This window comes from Taurulus bubalis, assembly GCF_910589615.1.
Source record: "Taurulus bubalis genome assembly, chromosome: 6".
NCBI lineage: Eukaryota > Metazoa > Chordata > Actinopteri > Perciformes > Cottidae > Taurulus > Taurulus bubalis.
Genome location: NC_136594.1, coordinates 7,531,762 through 7,548,462, shown reverse-complemented (window position 1 = coordinate 7,548,462; position 16,701 = coordinate 7,531,762). Strand labels below are relative to the sequence as shown.

The 16,701-nt window shown below is 40.5% G+C and overlaps 1 protein-coding gene across 1 annotated transcript; it reads left to right on the top strand.

Annotated features, from left to right (window-relative positions):
- Positions 1-12,681: 12,681 nt before the first annotated feature.
- sfrp2 (secreted frizzled-related protein 2) lies at positions 12,682-15,526 on the top strand (the record flags this gene model as incomplete). The annotated part of the gene is made up of 3 exons (XM_079220078.1): positions 12,682-13,183; positions 13,412-13,492; positions 13,800-15,526. The coding sequence occupies 3 exons, from the start codon at positions 12,682-12,684 to the stop codon at positions 14,102-14,104; spliced, it is 888 nt and encodes a 295-aa protein (XP_079076204.1). The 3' UTR covers positions 14,105-15,526.
- Between the last annotated feature and the right edge of the window lie 1,175 nt (positions 15,527-16,701).

Sequence of the window (16,701 nt, the reverse complement as noted above, 5' to 3'; positions counted from 1 at the left end):
GAGAGCTTTCCGTGGTTTTATTTCACGACTTAAACCCTTATACAGTGTGTTTTCAGTTCACTGTAACCTTTTTGATCGGCTAATTTTTTTTATTTTTCAGCGTTCGGTTATACTTAACTCCGCCCAACCAAGATGGCAACGTCCAAAATATCAAACTCAAGGCTTCAAAACGGCAGTCTACAGACCAATGTATCGACATTACCGCTACTGTTGCAGGCTGTGTATTGGCAATAAGCGTGACGCGAAATGAGTCTCCAGAGGCAGTAACTCCATAAAAGGTTTACTCAACAAAAATAAAGTTACAAGATTAATTCTGCGCTCAACTTGGTCAGAAAAAGGTCAGAAAACGTCCAAAAAACTGTCAGAAAACAGTTAGAAAACGGTCTTGATGAACCTCGACTGAGGGATGTTGGCTGTGACGTAGTCAGTGGCGTAGCTAAAGGAGCATTTCAACATTTTTGTTTTCCACATCATTAAACACATCTTATTAAGACTAATATGGCTCTTACAGCAGTGCTTAGAGCTTAATGTTAACATGCTCACAATGACAATGTTTCCATGCTGACGTTAAGCAGATCTAATGTTTACAATAGTCATTATAATTGTGTTTCTTGTTTTCTCCGCGTTGACTAAGTGGTTGCAGGAGAGCGTTTTTAGTTTAGAGGAGAGACAGAATCTGTTTGCAGTCTGTCAGCAGCTTTGTGGCGAAAACATAAATCACCATCTTCAGTTTCATAAATTACCACTGGGTCCTTTGACTCCAGACAATTAACATATGCACAGAATCTTGATATTTTCCCATAAATCTGTAAGTTCATCTCAGTTGTGTTGCTGAAAGATTGTGTAAACGCGGTCACACGGAGAGCACGCGTTACGCTTCATTTGCAAGCTGGAAGCAATCCAACGTTTTCTGTTCTCGCTTCCTTCCACTGAAACAAAAGGGCACATTTGATAGCAGAAGAGAGAAATGTTATGATGTGTTAATAATGCGGCGCAATTTTAACATTTATTTATAATGCTACTATTTTCCACGAAAGAATCGCAACACACTTTACGTAAAAGAATCCCAGAACGAGAACGAGTAAACTGCGCTGACCACAACTTACCGCCGTTTTATCAGAACCATGTGGAGCGTCCTTTCTATCTTTTCTTTTTCAGATGTTTGACAAGTGTGTGGGATGATGTATGCCAGAGTAGTTGCTGTGATCCTGATGGAAATGAACACAGACATGATGTGGGATAGCTGAGCAGAGCTGGGAACAAGGATTTGAAGAGTGGAGAAACTGGCTCGTTCTTCCAGGCTCTTATCAAGTTTATGTTTTTTTATGTCTCCACCAACTGTGGAGTTTGATTCCAAAGCACCATGAAGTACATTGGCTAAAGGAAAACCATACCTCTTAAATATGTCAAACCCAATTTATATTATTTACAGTGAACCACAGCAATAGTGGGAAGTATTTGAAGGTGTTAAAATTGATATTCTGACCAATAATATTGCAGCAAACAGCTATTTGCGATGTAAAGCAATGTCTACCTAAGCAGAGAAGTCACTGTGTGTCGTAATCAGAGCTTCTCTTCATTAGCTGCTAGCCGTCACCAATTTTAAGCTACTTGTACTTTGTATTTCCATTTTATGCTATTTATAATAATACAGCACTACACTATAGATGTAAATATTGTACTTCTTCCTGCACTACAATGAGACTATCGGTAAGCTACTATATTTACTTTGCAGATTTTCGATACAAAATGTATGATGGCCTTTTAAAGTATGATTATAGTAGATTAAAACAGTTCATAGTTAACATTAAACAAACTGATGTGATGTACTACAATGTTAGATGCACCATAAATAATAGTGTAACAATACAATGCAAGGTAATATAAGAAGAAGCCATTCAGCATTACATGTATATATTCTTTTGACACATTTTGTTGTGTAAAAAAAAAAGCCTTTTACTTTTTTAAGCCATTCGAAGGGCATGGCTTCATGGATGGCAATATCGGTCTGTCAGTTAGTCCACCACTTTGTTCCTGATTAAATATCTGTAAATAGATACTGGATGGATTGCCATGATATTTGGCAGCTATTGTAAGTTGTTTTTTGTCCAATACTTTGGTTTATGCCCAAATACCTGCATAAATAAAATATTCCAAAATATTGGCTACAGCAAACCGTACTTTTCAGAGCCACCTTTTACGCCTACAGGTGGTTTGATACTCCGAAACCCAATAAGCTGCAACCAGACTCCTCATTCCCACACACACACACACACACACACATCGACGGGCCTGGAGCCCCTTGAACGAGACCAGTGGGGAGAGGGAGGCTTTGTTGGTGGAGGGCAGGAGAAGGGAGGGTCAAACAGGCTTTGGATGTATGAAGGAGCCTCAAGCATCACATTTGGGTCCAATCAAATCAGTGATGTTTTTTTGGCCACACTATATAAAACAGATGGACCAAAAATAGGAGGAGTGCAAATCTTTTGTATTTAAGCTGTTTGGAGTGAAGAAGTAACATTCGTTTTTGCTTTAGGGCGATTGATCTGTGCTTTGCCGCTTTTTCTTTTTCTTTTCTGAAATTTCTATTTGTTCATGTTCCATACTGTGGTCTTTCTTTCAAGTGATGTTTGGTAGTTTTCACTCTCAGCATTCGTTCGAGTCGTGTTTTGTCCGTCGCTTGTGTGGCCTTCTGTTAACATATCTCAACCTTTGACCTGCTTGTAATATGAGGCCTAATAGATTTTAGAGTGTGAATGTCACCTTAAAAGAGTGTTTGTGGACATGCAAAGTTGCCTCACACCCACAAGTGACCTCTAACCCCTTAGGGAAGCAGCGGGGGATGAAGTGTGCACCGGAGGGTGGGGGTTGTTTTAGCCACAAGGGTGAAGACCAGGCAGGTGCTCCCTACTGGGGCCTCCGCTCCCAGTATAAGGGGCCTGGTTCTCCTATGATGGATGGGTCTGGCTGAGATGCCAGGCCCCTTTGGGGCAAAGTCCACAGCGGGGGAGGCACCATCTGGGAACAGAATGTCAAGGCTGGCCCGAGAGTGGAGATTTATGCCCCAACCTCAGGTTCAAACGGCTGCGTCTGACACGGCGTAGACGAGGTGGCAATGACAGCTTTCCTCCCTTCTAGTACAAAAGGAGTCCATCCATTTTTGTCTGTGGGGACATCGGAAAGATGGAGGTGGGGTCAAACACATTTAGGGTCAAGTCTTTCCAACCTCACGTAGTAGAACTTTTAAACAGGTAGCAAATGTCGATCTTGCTGGTGGTGCTATATCGTTGAGTTTTTGTCTTTGCCCTGCTCAGCAAAAGAGAGATGATGTTATGCACGCAGCAAAAATAAATGTACGTATTAAATGTACAGACAGACTGAAAGAAGCAGAGCAGAAACCTTTTCTTCCCCTCAGCCCACTGAAGAAGCAATACCCCAAACCCCTCTACCATCCTCCACTCAACCCAGCAGCAACAGCCATGTGGAATATACACAGGTGGTGAGTAGCATGAGTTCATCCACTGACCAGTGAAATCCCCAACGGTTAGCTCAGGGTAACAAGAATCAGAGGCCCCGGCAGCTATTTGATGGGCCTATTAGTGCCTCAGCTGCACAGGGAGGTTGGAAGGGAAAGGTATTAAACAATTAGGGCCATAGACACAGATGTGGGAGACAGGGGGGAAAGATTGGTGTGTGTGTGTGTGTGTGTGTGTGTGTGTGTGTGTGTGTGTGTGTGTGTGTGTGTGTGTGTGTGTGTGCACAGTGTTCCATGTGGAGCTCATTTTGTCCCTTCATTTTGAGGATAATCTGCAGAATGTAGACGCACAAAGCATGTGTTCATTTCATCTATGTGGTTTACACTTATGTATGTAGGATTGCGTCTGTTTCTTTATGTACTTATATACAGTGCAAAAACATATATATACATATATATATATACATATATATATATATATATGTATACATATGTATACATATATATATGTATATATATACATTATAAAGATATACCGTAGCTGAACAAAAACTGCTTCAAACAGCACAGTGAACATACAGTTGTTAAGGGACAAGTATTCTTTTAACTTACCTTTTATTCCCTGTGGTATTTACATGTACTTCAGTTCAGTCTCTAAAATTCTCATGTATGTAAAAATATATGTCTATTGAACCTACAGCCGTATTTATCTAAAAGTAAAATGCAAACTGTAAAGCCGGGCTGCAGCAGAACAGTGAATCATCTCTGTTCTCTGATAGACAGCATTATATCATAATATCATAATTTTTGCAAGCACGTACATCATGTTGTCGTGTACATAATGATACTTTAGGCCTGGGACGCAGTAATGCATTATGCATGCACTACACCAACCTAAAATCATTTAAATCTGGTATTCTGGAGTATTGAATGACGGTTTGATTTTCTCAGAATACAAAAAAGCTTTTGGTTATATTATTTCTTATAAACAATGGGATATTTTATGCTCTTTTTGGCAGGGCATCAGTAACAAAAGGTTTTCTTCAACAACAACAAAAAACACGGCAGACAAAGCAGTCGCAGCATCTTGAGTTTGTCACATTTTGCTTCCCATCAAAGTTGTAAGAGCAGCCTTAAAACCCAGACATCACGCATGGAACGGATTAGAATGAATGTCATATTTAAGCTTGTGTACACTGAATGTGTCATCTGATATGGGCATACGTAACTTCTGGCAGTATGAGGCCCGGTTGGCACGTGATACCTCTATATATGACGGCATCACCCTAATTTAACCAGGACGGTCAAGCTACGATTTGCAAAAATTTAATTAGGCGCTAAAAGATTAGCATGGCCGTGTTTACGTTCTGGTCGTGTGCCCTTGTGGTGCGCTGATGATGCTCTAAAACACTTTCCCAGAGCTTCTGTTTCATGTGATAATCATCTGTGATAAATACAAGCGGAATGTCATAAGATTAAAGCAGCAGCATTCTGGATGAGGTCGTTTTTGTTGGATGTTTGGGGTTGCAAAAGCCTGCGTTGAGGGGAAGCCATCGTTTAGTTAATGTGAGGCCGGTTTTTAAGTGTGTGCAGTGATGTGTCTCCCCAAAGAGTTTAGGATAACGCAAGATCTTTTCCTCCTCCTCCTCCTCCTCCTCCTCCTCTTCCTCCTCCTCCTCCTCCTCCCAGCAGGACTCTGCAGGTTTAATGCCCACTGCCTCCGGCTTGTTCCATCTGCCATTAGACAGAAACACACACACACACACACACACAAAGTAATGACGCTACTGTTCGACAGCGCTAACACGAGTCCACTGAGGAATCATAAAGGTCTTGGTGATTCCCTCTGACTGCATTTAGGGTGTTTCCCTCTCTTACCACAGTCGGAGGATGTAGCATGTGGGGTTTTAGAGTTGCCTCCTTTTTATGAACACAACAGGGAAGCAGCGATGACATGTTTGTGGGTCCATTAGACGATACTTAGCATACGTAGTTGGCACTCTTGGAAAAGCACTTACCTCTACGGAGGAGAACATATGTCTATTTTTGGAAATAAGCTATGACATCAAGTCTGCAAAGTAATGAAATAAAAATGCCAGACATTGTATGATGGAAAAGATTAAATATGAAAAGATGAGGTACAAAGTAGTGAAAACATTTTTATAATAGTAAAAAAAAGCTTGTTTGAGGCTGATAGTACAGGTTATTACTACCGCTTTTCTTTTTTTGTTGCACGCATCTACGTTCATCATGAATTACAAACATAAACAACTGACTGTGGTGACAAATACAAGCAGCATATTTAGGCTGAAGTGGCTTATGCTGGAGAAATTATTTGAAAAATAACAGTATATGGACCATTTTTTGGTCATGAAACTCTGCGGCCATTAAAATCCATCGCAGCCATGAATCCTATGGTGTATATTTGCCAAGTCGTGGGTCTCAGGATTAAATTACTCTTAATAATAATAGAATTGAGTTATCAGTCTTACTTGTATTACACTGGGAGAAACTGAATATTTTACAGTGTCAGGGGAAATAAATGATTGTGAAAATCTAAATGATCCCCTTTGAGATCTGTTTTCTGTGCTCCACTGGTTCCTGCATGGAGATAGATATATGTTTAATGGCTTTGTCCCATTCTTGAAACTGTAGAAACCAACTACAAGTCAAATCTTGTTTCAAGGTTCAGAGTGGCTGTTTTGAAGTTTGGTGAGCGGAGGTTGTTCAGAGTTTGCGCTGAACTTGTGTAAAGTCTCTTCTCAGCTATACCTCCGAACTAAATGTGTCCTTGTTGCTGTGTCACAACGGTGAATGAATACCAAACCTTTATTTACACTTGAGCCCGTGTCTGGTATTCCAGGGGTCACTGTGGGTCACTTGCTAACCCGCTGCCACGATCGCTAAAATTAAGAGGGGTGATTTTTCTTTTTAGTTTTTTCTAACCCCCAAATTCCTCTGATGAAGGTTTGTGAGATTATATTTCACAACATAAACTGTCGAGAGGCAAATGATCCATGGCTTCTGTCAAGGAGAACTTGTCTTTGCAGGAAGTAAATAATATTGAAGACTTGACTTTAAATGTGTTTAAGGATCACATCATTTGTCTTTCTAATTGTTCCAATAAACATGTAAATTGTATATTTAATCGAAAATTAGATAAAAAAGAACCAAACGGACCATTCAAATTGCTGATTGATATCCAGGACCCACATTTATCAAATGTACCTAAAACACTTCAAAATGACACTTGAGAATGCTCTAAAAAGCCAATTTAGAAACATAAATTGTTCTTTGCAGAGTGTTATTAATAACAAACATCTATGAAGACCCCACGTACAGTGAAATGTAGAGTAGTTTTCGACACTATATATAATATGTAATTCATACAGTATATGCTCAGAGCAGGAAAAGCCTCTCACAGACAATAAGGACTCCAGAAAATGTGACTAAAACAATGTAATTTTAATTTTATTTGAGCATAATCCTTCATATCGACATTAGCAAGTAATATGTTTAATCAACAACATTCTAATACATATACTTAAAAAAGGAAACCTTGAGAATTTAGTCGGACATTGATAAGCATCAACAATTCCACAGTCATGTTGTTTCTGCCCGTGATTAATAAATAAAAAAGGGAACAAAAAGTGGTGTAGCATCATTTAAAATGTTCAAATCAAAGGCAAACGTAGCAGCTAAAAACCAGCCAATTTTAAACTGTGCATATTACTTCAGCTAACATATTATTCATCACAACCAATGATATGTTTTCTTTTTGTTATCACCTCTGTTTAAGGTTTCACTCTTAAGGTCGTCAAAAGTAGAGAATGCTGACTGGTATCTATCTCCATCAAATTTAAAAACAGTTTGTGAGAGAGAACTTGACTTGAAACCTCTAAACCATCTTCTGGTTTTCATTCATGGTGGATTCCGTTGGCGTTCATCTCCTCCTTAAGCGGAGAACAGCAACGTCTCCTTTGAGAGGAATGTCACGAAGGTGACGAGGGGCCGGCCTGCGGGGTGCCCGGCTCCGTATGGGGTGATCAGGTACGGGTCATTCAGAAAACACTTCAGTGACGGCAGAGCTGCTCATACTTTTGTCTAAGTTGTAAAATATCCCCCGAGAGCCCTTCACAGTGTGAGTCTTCCAGCTTTGGTTTCGGTCAGGGGTCAAAGAGCAGGGCCCTACAGAAGGATCTGCTTGTCACACTGATCCATGGACATCCTGCAGCATAACCCCTCCGGGCTCACTGATGTGTGTTATGGGACAAACACACTGTTTTTGGATCCCGTAACACACAAGTGACTTCCAGAAGTCTTTTTACTTCAGGTTAGTCTGGCACCGAACCGCAACTTGTAACTTGTACACTTAGTTTTTTTGCATGATTTAAAAAACCAAGATATAACACTTTGATTTTTGAATTAGTGAACTTTAGAGATGCTGCCAGGCGTTTTTTGTTACCTTTGGACAAAGCCTGTTAGCCATGCTAAACTAAGCTAACATCTGGTGGTTTATACTTATGGAGTGGGCTCAATCTTCCGGTGATGGAATGTAACTAAGTACATTTTCTCAAGTACTTATGGACAATGTTTGATGTATTTGTACTTTACTTGAGTATTTTCATTTGATGCTTATTTATTCTTAAACTCCACATTCGGGAAGCCATTATTGTTCTTACTCATCATGATGCAGATTCTGATTATTGATAGAAAAAAATATATATATACATACATATATTTAAGTTAAGCTACCCAGCAGTACCCTATATAGGCCTGAAGAAAGTATTTACAATTAGCTCCACCTTTAGCAGCTGCAACATTCGTGATGCTTACTCATCAATGCATCACTCATATTTTCTTTTACATATATTATTCTGAGTTCTTCCACCTCTGAGATCTTTTCATCATACTCTCTGCAAGTAAGCATATAAGTCAAAATGATTGCTTTCCATTACTCATAAATGGCTGATCACTTACCATTAAATATGTATATTTCAATACTTCAATAACAGTCACATGTTTGTCCATTGCTACGTACAGTGCCCTATAATATACATGTGGTTATCCCAAAGTCTGGTCGAGTCGTCTACGTGTCCCACAGCTGCTCTGAACCCCCATACTGAGTCAATTAGACCTGTACAATAGGAACATCAATTACGCCAAGCAGGCACAATCTATATGTCTCTGGAGCTTTAAGCTCCATATGTCTCTGGAGATTAATTCCTCTTGGATGGGATACATTCTTTCCCAAATGTCAATGCAGAAGGAGTGATTGAAGTTAACAAGCTCATTAGTGCACTTCAAGACAATGTTCAGCGCTGTATGATGGATAAGTTGGCAGTCAAGGGGCCGTGGAAGATGAAGACTAGTGGGCCTAACCGTGAAGGCTTCAGAGTCTTTTATAGGCTACTAAATAATCCCTAATATCAGGCAGATAACAACATTTTTGTAAAGATACAATCTTTTAAAGGATAAGGCTGTCATTACTCTACATTTTACTTAAGAAGCCATAACTATCTCTCAATGCTCTCCGACTTTTCCAGAGCGTCTATGTCACTCAGCCCGAAGTCAATTCTTTCATTTATCTTTATAAATATATTTATTTATAAAGATAAATGAATAATTATTTTTTAAAGGAGGCTCAGTAATTTCCTAAAGCAGCTGGACACTGACGTTTTTAGTCAACATTACTCAAAACATACAACTAATAATACATTTCTTGGGGACTATTTTCATCAGCGGATGAATACACATGCGGTGCACTAGCGTGTTTACGGCAGCAGGATGTCATATGAAGGTCTGATTCAAAATAAACTAAGGTGTCCATATTCTTAGCGTTGAAGTAGTACTTTCACGCAGTGCAACATTGTGTTTTTTAATAGTTTTTGTTTGAGGAATAAGCGTTGACCAGACAGACAACAATTATCTATCACCAGACCTATCTTTTAATCTGTTATTATGATGTCATTTTGTCCAAATCACAAGATCCTGTTTGGAGCTGAGTTGCCTTTCTGTATAAAATGTGACTATGGGGAATCTACCAAGAAACAAGACTTTAAAAAAAGAAAGAACCAGAGATGGTTTGGTTTACATTAGAGCTCTGATGGCTTTGATGCTCCTCACACTGAGTCTTAATAAATTGATTCTTCAAAACATTCCCACTGGGGTTTGGCTTTCTTTTGAACCTGCAACATATATCTTCTGATTGTTTTTGACAGTAGTGTAGCCCTTGATTCTTTATATATATATATATATATATATATATATATATATATATATATATATATATATATATATATATATATATATATATATATATTTTATGAAAGAAAAGGGTAAAGGGTTGATGGTAGTGGAAGGGAAAGACAAAGAACGAAGGGGCAACAGATGGACCACTAGGTCTGACAAGCTGCGTCTCATTTTCACACAGAGTTGTAATGAAAACCCGCTGGGGTGACTATAAGCACAGGCCTAGGATCAGCTTACCTCTATCCCGGGACCCTAACTGTCTGTGAAAGTGTATTGTTAATGAAGTCTGGATGCTATCTATAGTCTTAAGCTTGATAAGGCTTTATCCGATCCTAGCTGCAGTCCATTTCCATGATTCGTCGTCTTTGTTTCTTGTAATCACAAAAGATGAGCGGACGTATCCAGAGGATGTATCACTCCGACTACCTTAGCACAAATGTTTTGAATATATATAACGCCTCAATGCATGTCCCATAAGAGTTTTCACACAGCCCAGGAGTATGTTTACAGCTGATCACATTTAGTAGCCCAAGAAAGGTTAGCATGTGACCTGCCACACCACAGTTTAGCCAGCTGACCCGCTGCTCGGCTAAAGGGAGTCCAGTTGCAGGTTAATAGGGGGCTCAGGCCCTTAAATGGCCGTATAAGTGTTTCTACAGAGACCTGAATAGAATGAACACACTTTGAAGGAAAGGGGATAAGAGGGGGAGAGTTGCCCTATAAAAACAAGCTAAACCTCCGACACAGACTGAAGTCCCTCCTCCAGTGTTCTCGGCTGCATTCAGACCCTCTCATTCATTTGTTTAGATCTGGTGCTGCAGCGGGAAATCATTGTGACAAATGATAATTGCCAGCGCGTTAACTTTGCAGAATGACATCATTCTGTCTCAGAGTATTATAAACCGTCACGCAGTGTTTTGGCATCTAACAATCCTTCAAACTCATGGACCTGTCACTCAAACTGCACTTCCTGGATCGTATTTCATGTCTCGCTGGTACCTGAAGCAACACGACCCCCACCAACCAACGCAGTTTTCGACTCTGCATGCCAGCTCAATCCTAATAAGCTCGTAAGACGTTTTCTCTTTAAAAGAAGCTATGACCGGTAGTTTTCAGAACTAACAGTGTGGATCAAATCACCGCGTGGATCGTGAAAGATGTCACACGAGTTCAGCCGACTCTTGAGTTCCTGCAACTGTTTTGATTCACTCTCACCGCTCTCACCTTGTTTTAAGCCCCTGGAGCTGGAACCCCAAAATATAATGCTGTTTGCTGCAGCAGAATGCGAGATGTGGCGTGGACAGACTCAGAGGTGCACGCTAATTAGTCAAAGTCTCGCTGGAAATAAGTATTGAAGTATTGTATCCGTCACCAGTTACAACATGCACACTTACTGCTGTGTTGCTCTCATGTACAGTAACCTCTCAGTTTCTGGGTGTGAGCAATATTAACGATCAATGTCAATAAGGTGGATTCATCATGAGACAGTGTGACGCTTCAGGCTCTTTTGTGAAGGAGTCAGGAAACATTTACCGTACGTACCTACATTGGCAAAACAATCAAACACCTCATTTAAGGGTGCAGCACTTTATTCATTAAACACTATTTCTACATGCCACGTTCACGATCTTTCTTTAAATACGTTCTGGCTTGTTTTTCCTATGGAAAGAAAAAGAAGCGGGGCCTCTTTCCAAAACGACCGTCTTTGTTCAGGTCTGCAAAAAAAAGAAATTTGGCACACCTAGAGCTATAAACTCTAATCACAGGTATAATTCAGAGAAAATAAACTACAACTGTGTTTTCTATTCAAATACTTTCCCCCACTACTTAAAAGAAGTGACTCGCAGCCTTTGGTGAATGACTGAACCGACAGCTGAGCAGGTTCTGAGAGGCCGGCGACACAGGAATCAACATGTGAGGCTACTTCTCACAGCAGAGGAGTTTTTAAAAATAGATGAATGCCGATCAATGTATTACCCCTGGGAAATAGAATCACAATGTCAATGTAATGTACCGTTTAGTTTTATTGGATGCAGACGTCTCAATGACACGTCTCTAAATCTGTGCAAAGTAAAACCAAAAATAGTCGAATGTCTAGAAACCACAAGGGGTAACTGGGAAAATATGTTTCTGCAATTTGGGTGAACTGACCCTTTTAGCAAGAAATTCCACAAACATCACATGCGAGATTTAAGTGTTCACTGGTTTCAGAGCAAGAGGGTCAAGCCTGAGAAGAACCACACTGCAGTCTGCAGACCAGACTGTAGCTCAAGGGGGTCTGAGAGCGGAGCCAGAGCTGCAGATTTGGTTTCACCCCTGGGTGTGCTGAGTGGAGGTCTGCCTCTCACACCAGGGCAAACAATATTTCACCATGTGGTATGAACCTGCAGACCTGCCCAGAGGTCTTCACCGCTGAACCCCCTAATGATGGAAAATTAACGCTCCACTGAGCTGAGCTAAATGCCCCCACTGACAACATCTCCCAACTATTTACAGCACGGGGCTAAAAACAGCAAGTTAAAGGGATCACTCGGGATATATTGCTGTTGATTTGGGCGTAATGAGGAAAAGCTGTCAGACACGTTTTGTTGTGATTTCCACGAAGGGCAGGAGATGAAATAGAGGGGGCAATTGTTCAGGGGAAAAAACGTCTGGTGATAAAACACCATGCACTTTAATTAGAAATCAAAAATACCTGTGAGACCCAGAGGAGCAACAAGTAAGAATTTAGGGCCTTTTTTTTAGACCCATTTATCTCCAGGTTCACCTGATATGAGGAAACCAAGTGCTGAATGGAGAAACGGTCTTTACGCACAGCATGCAGACTCCTCCCAGACACGCCTGGAAGAAAACCTCTTGGAACAGTAGCTGCTGGACACTGACAGAGACTCCATCCACGCTGACTGGTGCTCAGCAACCCCCGACTTACATTTTGCAGGTTTTACGCGCATAAAATGAGGGCCTTTATTTCCACCGTGACAGTGCTGTGGGTGATGACAATACCCTGCATGGAAGCTATCCACGGATTGTACAATTTCGGACAGCATGAGTTATTCCACAAAAAGAACAACTGCAAGGCGATTCCGGCAAATCTCCTCCTGTGCAACGACATAGAGTACACGGAGATGCGCCTCCCGAACCTGCTCGGACACGAAACTATGAACGAAGTCCTGCAGCAGGCGTCGTCTTGGATCCCGCTGGTGCAGAAGCAATGCCACCCCGACACGAGGAAGTTCCTCTGCTCCCTTTTCGCCCCCGTCTGCCTGGACGATTTGGACGAGCCCATCCAGCCGTGCAGGTCTCTGTGCGAGAGCGTCAAGGACGGCTGCGTGCCCGTGATGTCCGCGTTCGGCTTCCCTTGGCCGAAGATGTTGGACTGCGACCGTTTCCCACTCGACAATGACCTCTGCATTCCGCCTGCAGGCCTCGAGAACGTTGTGCCAGTCACCAAAGAAGGTAAGGCTTCGTGAAACTGTGTTTTAGGAGCACATTGACCCCCAAGTCTTGTGCGTAAAAGCTCCATTAAGTTTGTGGCGCATACAAATCATTCTCTTATCTGTGCATTTATTACCCCATCGTACACTGTGGTCACATCTGGATTTGTGTGTCCTATTTATTTAAGCTCCTTTCCGGTTAAAATGTGGGAGATGATATCATGTTCACCTCATCTAACTTCTCTTTTAGTGCCCAGGGTGTGTGATGCTTGCAAGGAAACGGATGAAAATGACAACGAAATTGTGGACAACCTGTGTAAGAATGACTTTGGTAAGTACAGCCAACTATTTTATTATAATTCAAGGTGACGCTCAGGGGCCCCAGAGGTCATGAATGGAGGTTGGAGGAAGTTTCAGGAAAACTTCCCTGTTAAATGTGTTTCATTCACTAAAAAAGTGTAAAAAAAAAAAAAGAATGAGTATTATTACCAGGATTTTTCTATTTACTTTTGATTTGACCTGCATAGCACAAAACCATAAATAGGCCTTCTCATATGGCTTCAATTTTGATGGAAAGATGATCTTTATACAGATGTTGTGAAAGCAAATCCTTTATTTTCTCTCCTGTTTGCATCAAGCTCTGAAGATCAAAGTTAAAGAGATCTCCTACATCAACGGGGACACCAAGATAGTGCCGGAGAACAAGAGCAAGACCATTTACAAGCTGAACGGCGTGACGGAGCGTGAACTGAGGAAGACGGTGCTGTGGCTGAAGGACGGCCTGCAGTGCATCTGTGAGGAGATGAACGACATCCACGCCGCCTACCTGGTCATGGGCCAGAAGATGGACGGCCATCTGGTCATCACCTCGCTGAAGCGCTGGCAGAAGGGACAGCGAGAGTTTAAGAGGATTTCCCGCAGCATCCGCAAGCTGCAGTGCTAGGAAGCGAGGGGGAGGGTAGGAGGGACTGCATGTGTCACCGGTGAAGAAAAAGTTTAGTTGAGCTTCCTTTGCAATTACCCCTTTCCAGTTGTCAATTGTGGATCATATTCCTATAGATTCCAGCAACGATTTGTATTTGATCCACTTCCAAAAAATAGACAATATAAAGCACATGTGCTGGCAAAAAAACTAAAAACTCTATAATTCTTAAGGATTTTCATGTTCTAAAAGGTGCTACGCTAATACACTCAAGCTATCTTCACCATTGAAGCCACACTATTCCTATTCTTTTACGTGTCCATGTCTTCTGAGTAGGGCACACATTTACATCTGGTACAGGTACAGGAGTGAGTAGGTCTAGGAGGAGAAGAAGAAAAAGAAAAAGTCCCTTAGGATTGTAGTAATATGATATTTTTGTTTTCATCCCATTGTGTTTGCACTCAGTGAGTCGTGAGCGCCCCCCAGTGGCCAGTGGTGCGTCTTCTCCTGGGGGTGCTGCCTTCGCTGTCACCTAATTGCACTCATCTGGATCCCCAATTACGCGGTTAGAGTGAAAACTAGCAGAGTTTTGAATACAGGATTAAGAAATGATTGACTATCAAATGCATTGGCAGATGTGGCTTATCATTAAATCCCGGCCGGGGGTGATTTTAAGACGTTTTTCTTTTCCCCTCTGGTATTCCCTGGGATTTTTTTTCTGCTTCTGCATCATAACCTAAAAAATTAACCTTTTTTTATTTTTCATGGGGGCTTCCTCCAACAAGGTGACATCATCAGCAGTTTTTTTTTTGGGGGATTATTCAAAACTCGTAAAAGGAACAAATTACGTCACAAAGGTCAAAGGCCTTAAATGAATAAACAACTATGAGTTTGAAGTCGTCCTAAATAAAACTATTCTCTCATAGTTCTAAATAATTGCTGATTTCATATTGTGTGGTGCATATTAAGTGAAGCTGTGATCCCAGTGTGCGTAGTGTGATGTTCAAAGACAAATATGTTAGTGTTTTTGTATTCCTACCATTTTCTCAAGCAAAAAATGAGAGATAGCTGGCTATATTCTCTTAATACTCTCGGTCATCTTTTTATACTTGAGTCACTGCATACTTTTCTACCACAGTATGTTAAAACTAATATTTTTCTACTCCAGGCTTTCATATTTCAGTTAAACGTTTATGTTGAGTTTCGGTTTGCATCTTTACGCTGTTGTTTGATTATTTTTTTGTGGTATTAATAGAGGATGAATATCTGAGTTTTGGTTGGCTTGATTTGATGAGCAGTAACTTGCTAGGCGCCTATAATCAAGTGCCCCTGCGTGCGTGAGTGTGCAATGTAAAAAGTATGTTTGAAAGTATTACTGTGTAAATATCAAATACTGACTTTTATTCTTGTATAGTGTCCAGCTAATAAAAGCTGCCAACGTCATGTTTTGAAGTGGCTCATTTCATTGGTGCGTGTGTGGCAGGAAATCAATATACTCACGAATTAAAAAATAAATTTAAAAAAATGAATCATATGCCACAGTTTTAATAATGAAAATAAACCTAGTGTATAATCTTGATGGAACACCGCCATCTAGTGGAAGTCATTGGTCAAATATGGGTGGTGATGTTTTTGCAACACAATGTAATTATCGTTTTGACATATACCATGAAAAATACCATTGAACGTATAGGCTTATAATGCTAAATAAAGCTCTAGCCTTTTCATACAAAGGGTTTTATATTTTGACCACGTTTTTAAGAAACGCATTGGCACTTATTGTATGATCGATATATACTTTATTAATCCCCAAGGGGAAATTTGTGAAATATGTTCCTGATGCCCATTTGTTTTACAGATTACTGTGGTACATTTTTGTATTGTTCACTCACTGTGAATCTGAAAGAGGCCGGATGCTTTTAAGAATATTACAGGTACTTTTTTTTGTGGAAGAAGATGCCAAAAGGCCCATTTATTGCAATTTTCCCATACATTTTGGAAAACCTTATCTACTTATTGATTTTGTCTCACGTCATTACTGGTTTGATTTTGATTTGTGTTTTAATGCCGTGTCACTATTCTGCTCACTTAAAAACCTTTGAGACTTATTTTGGCAGGTGCCATATAAAAATCATTATTTTCTTTTCACTTATTACCAAAAAGGCATCCAAGTCCAAGAAAAAATTGGAAACATCAAACTCAGGCCGTAATGAATGATTATTTTCATGATTGACTATTCATATCTGTTTGGTAAATGTATGCAAATTAGCACATATGTCATAAGTCATAGCCTCATTTGCATATTCATATTCATCCATTTTCATGTCAGAAAACTTGTAAAATAATTCTGTTCATGGAAGTTGTCAAGTGGGGAAGTTTTACTGGCGATACTCTCTTCTCTCTGGTTTTACACACTTCAACCTTGATTCATGTTGGCTCTGTCAATTGTCACATGACATGTGACCTCAATGACTCACCTCTGGAGCCCTCGTGACATTATTGTATGATTGATCCAGAAATACCTGGGACTCCCCACCGGCCAGCAGAGCTGATGAGGCCTGAAGAGTGCAGAAGGTCTTTTCATGTCCACCTACAGTCTAGAGTCTAGACAGCGGTTT